At 46.1% G+C, this 9,691-nt stretch overlaps 1 protein-coding gene across 1 annotated transcript; it reads left to right on the top strand.

The window, feature by feature from the left end:
* The first annotated feature begins 2,304 nt into the window (after positions 1 to 2,304).
* Positions 2,305 to 9,542, top strand: LOC118355904 (bestrophin-3-like). The gene is made up of 2 exons (XM_035721728.2): positions 2,305 to 2,534; positions 9,487 to 9,542. The coding sequence occupies exons 1-2, from the start codon at positions 2,372 to 2,374 to the stop codon at positions 9,540 to 9,542; spliced, it is 219 nt and encodes a 72-aa protein (XP_035577621.1). The 5' UTR covers positions 2,305 to 2,371.
* The last annotated feature ends 149 nt before the right edge of the window (positions 9,543 to 9,691 follow it).

Here is a 9,691-nt window from a genome sequence, read left to right as displayed (position 1 = left end):
TGTGCAAGTCATTCTTCATTTTTTTAAAGTCCAACTATAAAAATCTTGTTAAAATAGATACTTAATCCTGGTTGAAGGTATACCAAGGACTATAGGCTGAATGTCTCAAGAAAGCCAAATATAGCTGTAGAAAAATATTGACATAGTGTCATTCTCATGTGTACCAATGATCCTAACTTTTAAAATTCTCTTATAAGCAAATAATTGTACTTAGCAAAAATCCTAAGACCCAGCCAGATTTCATTACTTTGATTATATCTCTTTTTATTTTCGGTTGACTTTGACAAAATCATCATTCTAGTACTTTCTAGCTTGTAAACTTTCTATGTAACTATTAGCTCAGTATTTTTTCCTTTGGCCAATCATTAATAATGGCAACCACTTTATTATCGATTAATTGTGATGCCACATGTGAAGTGGTTTTATATATAATAAATTCTATAATCCTTGTAACATTCATAACACATAGGTATTATTAGCCCCATTTACAAAAGAGAAAACTGAGGCTCAGAGATATTTAAACGTACGCCCCAAGTCCACATCTGTTAAGGGGCAGATCTGGGATCCAGACCTGGCTTTTTCTGACCTTACGGTCTGTGCTTTCCACATTTAAATCCTCTTTGACCATTTCTAGTTGAGTATCCGAAACTGCTCTGGCTGTGACTTGTCATTGGCCTGACCTTGCAAGGCCTGTGCAACCAGCTCCTGACTTCAGAATTCCTGACGCCTCCTCCAAAGCTGAGGCAGGAATCGCAAGCCCACCTTGCACCCCAAAGTCTTTGTCAGCACCAGCTCTTCATCTGCAACCTGACTGGAGGTGCCCTGTTACCCCTTATCCCTCCTCTCCCTTTACCAAAGTTTTACTGACTCAGGCCTTTGACAGGTTATAACAGATTTCCAAGGGATTTCTTCCTCCCCTGGAACAGCTGTTCTCATTCTTTAATGCAAACTCATCTGTGTTGCTCCTCTTTCTAGATCTTGACCATTACCATTAACCTGCCTTGAGATATTTCTTCTGACTCCGAATCCTCTCCCTGTAACATCAATATCAATAATAGTTTCATTAAATGAATTTATGTCTAACAATACCAGATGATGGGTTTTGGTCAGATCTGTAATATAAATGTTTAAATTTATATTATACAAATACAAACCCACCAAATATAGCAATAAAAATGCTTACCTCTAGTTGTTACGTCTATTGTTTTATATTTTAAGTAATGGTAGGCTTTAAAATAGTTATAACCATCCCTTGAAGTATAACACATATAATCAAGAATATGCTAATTCAGGGGAAAGCAAGATTAAGATGCCAAATTTGGGGTTATTATTTAGTAATTAACTTAATAACTGTAATTCACTTAATCAAGACACTTTTTTTTTTAAGCCTACCTGGTGAATACTGGAAAGTTGGACTCTTTAATGAGGTATTTTGCTCTAAATCCAATGCATTCATCATATAAAAGTTTAAAATATTAAGTATTTAAGAATAAAAGTTAATAAACCCCACTGTCTAATGGCCAATAACATTCATGTCCTAAAAATATTGGTACTTGAAACATTCAGCAATTAAAAAGCTTTTGAGATACATCAGCTTAGGTAGGAATATACATTATTGCTCCTTAAAAAAAAATTTACAATTATTTGTGCTTAATTGTTTGCACTGAATATCACTTGCAAAGCAGGTGCAGAAGTATAATATCATAAAGGGCTGTGCATTTTATTTTTGCTCCAGATTGTTACTTACAGGAGCCCAAAAACGTTACTTTGAAAAATTATCAATTTACTGTGACAGATATGCTGAACAAATTCCAGTAACCTTTGTGCTTGGTAAGTATAGGTCACACGCAGAATGCAGCCACACAGTTGTCTCCATTAGGATGACACCGATGACTCTGCATGGGAGTGTTTCCAAGCTGAGAGGCATGCCTGAAAAGCCACTGCTTGCAATAGAACCAGAATCATCCACAAGGCTTGCCTTCAAGGCTGCTTTTGCTAAATTAACACCAAACCAGTTTGAGGTAATAATTTGCTATTGGACAATCAAGCTTTCTCTTCACTAACTGTCCATTTCTGCTGTCACTATTTGACCCCTAACACCCACTTACTATGGCATTGCCAGGCACAAATTCCTTATTTATTTATTTATTTATTTTTTGGAGGGCAAAAATCATAAGATACGGATAACAACATATTTTTACACCCCAGTCCCTAAAAAAAGGCTGAAATTCTGCTAAAAGCATCAGTGTCAACAACAACTGCTGTAAGAAATTGCTTTACAGTTTTGTGTTATTTTACAGGATTTTATGTGACTCTGGTAGTGAACCGGTGGTGGAACCAGTTTGTGAATCTGCCCTGGCCCGACAGGCTGATGTTTCTCATCTCCAGCAGTGTTCACGGGAGGGACGAGCATGGGCGTCTGCTCAGAAGGACCCTGATGCGCTACGTCAACCTCACGTCTCTGCTCATCTTCCGCTCTGTGAGCACCGCTGTGTACAAAAGGTTCCCCACCATGGACCATGTGGTTGAAGCAGGTATTGTGAATGGCTTTTCCCTCCATGGACTTCTCTCAACCTACATGGGAACCTTCAAAATTCCTCTGAAATTGTCCTTTATTTATTCATTCATTCAAAAAACGTTTATTGATTACCTACTATGTGCCAAAAACAATCTTTTTTTAAAAAGATTTTATTTATTCATTTATGAGAGACATAGAAAGAGAGGCAGAGACACAGACAGAGGGAGAAGCAGGCTCCCTGCAGGGAGCCTGATGTGGGACTCGATCCCAGGACCCCGGGGTCATGCCCTGAGCCACCCAGGGGCCCCAGAAACAGTCTTAAGAGGCAAAAATGAATAACACATAGTTACTGCTCTTGAGAAGTTTACCTGGGGGATGGGGAGGAAGGAGGGGAAGTGGTAAGCAGTCAATTTCAAATTAAGTGGCAGAGAGTCACTTTAGGTAAATATACTGTAATAATAATTAGCATATTTATTAGAACCATCTTTAATACTATCCAACCTTTTCTAGCACTGTATAGTTTATCCATTCTCATAAATATTATATTTGGACCTCAAAAAAAATAAAAAAAACAACCCATGAGAAAGGTAGGAAATAGATTCAGAGAGGCTGAGACCTGCCCTGGATCAACAGCTAATTAATGGAAGAGCCAGAATTATAACTCAGGTTCGGAACTCCTAAGTCAACACTTTTCCCAAAACATAAGCGGATTCTAGAAGGAACCAGCACTGTGGGTTTTCATCTAGGCAGTGTGGATCTTTTGCTTCTGTTACTCCTCAAAGTAGATGGAGTTGGGGGCACCTGGCTGGTGCAGCCTGAAGAGGATGCAACTCCCGATCACGGGGTTGTGAGTTCAAGCCCCAGGTTGGGTATAGAGATGACTTAAAAAAGAAAAATCTTAAAAAAAATAGATGCAATTGTTTTGCCTGGACTGCTGGACACAGTATGCTGAGAATATATCATGTTGGAAGGGTGGCTCTCTCTGGTGTGTTAACAATTAGGATAGATGCTGTTAAACCAGCCTTCAATGGGGTAAGGATTAAATGAGATCATCGTTGGAAGGCACTGAATAAAAACTGGTCGTTGTGCTGGGTTGTTGTTAGTAGATCCGAGAGTTTGCTGGATGTGTTCGTGAGCAGACAGGCAATATAAAATCTGCTTTTGCATTGAGTACAGTCTCCTTTTTCCATATGTCCTTGAAAACAGATTTTGTTTTAAAGATTAGTATCAGGGGGCTTCTTTTGGAAGTTTTGGCTTGGCTTTGGCTTGATCTAGTTTTGCCTTCTTACGTAAACGATGTAGGTAGTGACTAAGAGCAGAGTAGGAGTTCGGATCCTTCCTCCACCACTTATAATCCACATGACTTATGTGAATTGGTTACCCTCTCCATGCTTCAGTTTCCTCATCCATAAAACGAACTAGTAGTAATTTATAATACGGTAATAAAATATAATACACTCCTACACTTCACAGGCTTGTAGGGAGGACTAAATAAATTAACACCTGCATAGCGTTCAGAGCAGTACTTGGCACACGGCAGTAATGAAATCTTGCGGGTAATAATGAAATCATGCAGCACATGGGCATGATGTCACCTTTTGGTCACTTTAGAAGGCTCCTTTGATGTGACATCCCAGGTCTTCTTGATCTGCTGTGACCAGGAAGTTGTGAAAGTCAGGGTGGAAGTAAGGAAGGAGGAGAGTAGAGGATGGTGTTGGGGTACAGAGGAAGATGTGAGAAGCCAGCGTGGTCCGAGGAGTAGGCCAAGGATTCAGATGAAGGGTACAAATAGCCCGGCAAACACACAGGTTTATTATGATGCAAAACCAGTAGAGACTTAAAAAAAAAAAATCATCCTGCCACTTCCAAATTTAAAAGCTGAATACTACTTCCGAATGACCTGGTCAGAAATGCCACTTGATAACTGAATTTTCTAATGTCCTGAACTTTCAACTGCAGTAAAAATTTCTACCTCCGAAGGAAGTCCTAAAAACCAGCAGGAAGGGTTTGAACTGCTCCAAATTGATGAGTGAGAGTGCAAGTTAATTTGGGTGAATAAAGGTGGTGTTTCTCTAGTGCTGACGCATCCGTGGGGAGAGGAGAGGGCATGCCGACGGGAATCAGGCTGCCAGGCCCAACTGCCCTTCCAGTATCACCTTCACACTCAAAGCGCAGCGGGAGGAAGCCAGGAAGGTGGGGATGGGGAGGATGGAGAGGATGGGGAGGATGGAGAGGATGGGAGGGTGGAGAGGATGGGGAGGATGGAGAGGATGGGAGGGCGGGGAGGGTGCAGAGGCCTCGGGGCTCTGCTCAGAGCGGAGTTCCAAGAGGGCTGAGCTGTACTCAGTTCTGCGGGGCCGGCGCGATATCATTTCCTTGAAGGGTACTTTTCATAATACCGAGGCTTATCCTTGTCAAACTTGTGCAAATGTCTGTTTTCTACTTGTATTTACCCTGAGCCCTTTTCCAAGGCACTTGGAATATTGGACTACTGCTCTCCCCACCACCACCACCCCCGACCATTGCAAGTGAATCTGGAAATGTTCACTCCTTGGGCATTTAAACCAGTGCGTCTCAAGGTGTGTTCTGCAGACCCCAGGCCCCTTACATCTTGAAAAGCTTGAGTTGCTTTTTTTTTTTTTTCCTAAGATTTTAAAATTTTATTCATGAGAGACACAGAGAGAGACGGCAGAGACCCAGGCAGAGGGAGAAGCAGGTTTCCTGCAGGGAGCCTGATGTGGGACTCGATCCCAGGACCCCGGGGTCACAACCTGAGCCCAAGACAGATGCCCAACGGCTGAACCACCCGGGTGCCCCAAGTTGTTTATTTAAAATGCGTCTTCCCGGGCCCTGGCTCACACCTGCTGGACCAGACCATTGGCTGTAAGGCCTGGGCCTCCTGCCTTTCAACCCGCTCCTGTGCCTGGGTTTACGCCCTGAAGGTGGAGGGCGCCAGGCTCCCCTGCAGAGCTTGATCAAACCCTTTCTGTCACCCCAGGGGTAAAGGCTTTGGCGTCCACCGGGAAAGTCAGTAGTAGTAGGCAAGGAGCATCAGGAAGGGGTGTAGACGGCAAGGTTTGGGCCCTGCAAGAGGACAGCAGAGCTGCTGCGGACCCCAGACCCGGGTGCTCCTGCGCACACAGGACTGGGTCCCCCGCTGCTCCTGGGCCATCCATCCCCAGGCTCCCGTCCCCACCTGGGGCCATGCCCTTACAGCGGGGATGCACCGAGGCCCGCTGACACCTAGGCACCTGCTCCAGGCTCCTGTTCCGCGGCAGGGAGGAGAGCGTGGGCTGGGTCCTGCTGGGGACCCGAGGACCTACTCCGGGTCAGGTGACTCTCCGACATGCAATCGCCCATCGGAGAAAGGACGGCTTCAAGGGCAGCCCGGGTGGCTCAGGGGTGTAGCACCTGCCTTCAGCCCAGGGCCTAAACCTGGAGACCCGGGATCAAGTCCCGCGTCGGGCTCCCTGCATGGAGCCTGCTTCTCCCCCTGCCTGTGTCTCTGCCTCTCTCTCTCTCTCTCTCATGCATAAATAAAAAATTAAGAAAAAAAAAAAAGCAAAAGGACGGCTTCTCAAACCCCAAGGCACAGTAGCTAGTGTGGAAAATTGATACTGCAGATCGCAAGAGGTCAGGGATTGCGACTCAGTAGATCCCGGGTGGACACCTTGAGGCAGGGGGTCCCTGGACCACACTCTGAGAAACCGTGGCCTTTAAGGCAATGAGAATGTCCCTGTCCCCTGTAGGCCTCGCTTGGGAAGGGTCTGTGCCCCAAAGGTTCAGGACAGGCTGGGGGGCACTGAGGGAGGGCAGACAGAGCGAGGAATGGCAGCTCCTTCTGACGCGGCTGGCAGTCCCCTGGTGGGAACCAGATGGCCGGGTCACTCCCCTGCTGGTCCTTGAACTTGCCTTGCTTCTAAGTCGGACAGATGAGTTAGTCGTCTGGATCATTCAAGGGACCAAATGCATGCTCTCGGGGTAGTACATAGGCTTTGATGTTACAGGCTAAATTTCTCAAATTAGAGATTAAATGGTTTTGTTTCTGCTCACATGAAAATAGAAATAACGATCCGGTGCAAAACGCGGCCTAGTGTGCTGAAAATTCCCTAAACTGGTCTCTTATCAGTTATTCGCCAGAGGAGCTGTAGCAGAAGTGTCTCTATCACTTCGCCTACTGGCGACAAAGCTGCCCTGGGAATTTCCAGGCATTCCAACCGTGGGCCCTGGGCCGTGTCCCTCATCCTAAATCCAGTTGGGTGCACAATTCCGGACCTTCACCGATTCAAGCCATGGCCGTAATTGGGTGTTTGCTTTACAGAGTGAGACTGAATCAAAACATTTTATCGGGTGTTTCACAGTGATCAGGGAAAAAAAAGGATTTCTCTTCAAAGTTACTCACGAGAAGCACAAAATCAGTAATGGGACATTATCTACATTCCTCTCAAAGAAACATTACTAGAGCTGTCGCTAAGTGTGTCACGCGTGTGCTTATTCAACAAAGATCTGTGGAGTGCGGCTCACATGCCAGGCACCGTGCGGATCCCAGGAGCACAGCTATCAGCGGGAATGGATGGGGTCCCTAAGTACATGGGGTCCCCTAATGGATGGGGATTTTATGAGTCAGTAAAAAATGCTACAAATCTTTTCTCACATGAATCATTTTCAGAGTCAGGCACAAATATATTTACAGCTGAACTTTGTATCCTTACATCTCATTTCTCTTTCTCTAAAATCATTTCCTTCCTTTTTTTGTTTAATATTTTATTTATTTATTTATTTATTCAAGAGACAAAGAGAGAGGCAGAGACATAGGCAGAGGGAGAAGCAGGCTCCATGCAGGGAGCCCGACATGGGACTCAATCCCAGGACCCCAGGACTATGCCCTGGGCCGAAGGCAGACGCTCAACCACTGAGCCACCCAGGGACCCCCTAAAAGCATTTCCTTCTGTGCCTGGTAGCCCATGAGAGTGATTAGGAAACAGTAAAATTTGGGGCACCTGAGTGGTTCAGTCAGTTAAATGTCTGACTCTTGATCCCAGCTTAGGTCTTGATGTCAGGGTTGTGAGTTCAAGCCCCACGTTGGACTCCGGAGTGGAGCCTACTCAAAAAGAGAGAGAGAGAGAGAGAGAACAGTAAAATTTGAAGAAAGAGCAGTATTCAGTTTTCTTATAGCCCTGGAATCTGATCATGAAGTTCCTTGAGCTTCTTCTATAATGAGAGAGTCTGAAGAGACCCCATTGGGATTTTTAGCAACGCTTAGGGTTAACTGACGTTAAAACAGTGGTCAAGTGGCCGTTGGGACCCAAGCTCTCCCTTTAGGTGATGCCCGGGCCATAGGCCCCACCGCCTCCTGAGGTCCTGTAACCCGCGACCCCCTTTCACTAAGTAGCACCCCGCGGATGTGGCCCAGGAAGGCCTCCTGGCCTGTGCTCTGTGGCTCGAGGTCTCGGAGGCGCGGTCCTCTCGGGCTCAGCAAAGGCTGCAGGCACTCTGCGTGACGGAGGTGACGAGGGCACGGTGGTGTTCACGGCTGTGCCAGGGTTCCCCGTTGGCCGAGCTCTTATAGGCTGAGTCAGCTCCCCCCCTAGCCTCCCATCGTGTGCCCAGAGCAAGCAGAATGTCGTCCTGGGAGTGACACCTGACTCACCCGCGCACACCTGTACATGGGAGAGAATGTGCTCGGCCGAACCAGACCTGCTTGCATTAATGCCGAGGGGGTGTGGGGTGGGGTGGTCTCAGCTGGTCAGGGTTTGAAGTTTCCATGCAGTTCCAAAAGGTAAATCAAGGCATCCTCTCAACGCTTCTCAAAGTAGCACAGACTACATCCATGAGCCGAGGGTACTTTGAATTCCAACTGCACGTTCCTGGGCGATGGTGGAATCAGACTATCTGGGGCTTAGGACCTAAGATTCCTCGTTTTAAACAAGCCCCGGGAAGCGCCGCAGGGTGCCGGCCCAGGCCCAGAAGGCTAAAATGGCCAGCTCGCTGTGCAGTTCTGTGCACTGGGGCAGATGTTCCTAAATTTTGTTGCAAGTTGAAATCACTGGGGATCTTTGAGAACTACTGATGTCTGGCTCCCACCCCAGGCGCTGGGAATCCACAGGGGTTGGACGCAACCTGGGCACCAGGAGTTTTGAAAGCTCCCCCGACCACTCTGATGGACAGCGGAGTCTAGGAACCACTGGACCGGACCCATCTATTAACTCCTCCAACCTCATCTGCAAATCACCTTGGGTCCATTCATTCGGGGCAAATGAAACTCTGGGGCCAGGTGGGGGTTAAGAGCAGAGGTTGGGGGGTGCTTCCTGTGTCACGTGTAGAAGGCAGGGAACTACCAGGGGCCAGGGCTATGGCACAGTCGAGGTGTCGTACCTGTCTCGGGGAACTGGAGGAGGCTCTCCGCCTCTGCTCAGCATGGCTATCCCAGAAACTGATTTTGCTCAGCCATATCCTATTTCGAGCTTTTCAGACTGTGGGTCGTACCTCATTAGTGGGTTCTTAAGTCATATTAATGGCTTGCAACCAGCATAGACTAGAACAGAACAGATCAGAAAATATCAGAGAGAGCACCAGGTGGGAGAACCAATAATTGTTCTGGGAACCACGTGTATCTTATTGTGGTTCATGGTAAAAAAAAAAAAAAAAAAAAAAAAAACCTGACATACTGCTCTGCGCGGAGCTTCCATAATGTGATTCCATCTCTCTCCCTCAATCTCTTGTACCTCCTTTTGATTTTTCCTGGGGACAAGGATTTCTAAGCCTCTACCACTGAGTTCAAAGGGGAGCAGTACTTGAATCTGGTGGCTTCATTCCATTCGTTTTGAAAGTACAGGACAGAAAAAAAAAAAAAAAAGAAAGAAAGTACAGGACAGAGAAGAAAATGAGCCAGGCGCATTGCACTCTTCCTGGAAAAGTCACGTCTCAGAGAAGGGCTCAGATGCTGAACGCACAACTTTCTCTTTCAGGAAGAACTGGCAATAAACCCATTCTGCCTTCAAGTTCTGAGATACAGAGCTTTTAGTTCCTCGGCCGATGGAGTCTCATTTGCACACTCAGCTTCCATGGAGGCAAAAGAGACCCACCTGTGCAGCAGACAAAATCTATAAAGACTGAAATATTGTTTATCAGTGCACTTCATTATGCCTTTGGCTTGAGGGCAATAACATTTTG

Source organism: Canis lupus, chromosome 10, assembly GCF_003254725.2.
Source record: "Canis lupus dingo isolate Sandy chromosome 10, ASM325472v2, whole genome shotgun sequence".
In the NCBI taxonomy this organism is placed as follows: domain Eukaryota; kingdom Metazoa; phylum Chordata; class Mammalia; order Carnivora; family Canidae; genus Canis; species Canis lupus.
Note: the sequence above shows the minus strand (reverse complement) of the source record. Positions and strands in the feature narration are given on the sequence as shown.

Bases quoted from the DNA above. Each gene is read 5' to 3' on its own strand.
- LOC118355904 (XM_035721728.2), top strand. From the start codon at position 2,372: ATGTTTCTCATCTCCAGCAGTGTTCACGGGAGGGACGAGCATGGGCGT. The intron at 2,535-9,486 runs GTATTGTGAATG...TTTCTCTTTCAG, and splicing joins GGACCATGTGGTTGAAGCAG to GAAGAACTGGCAATAAACCC.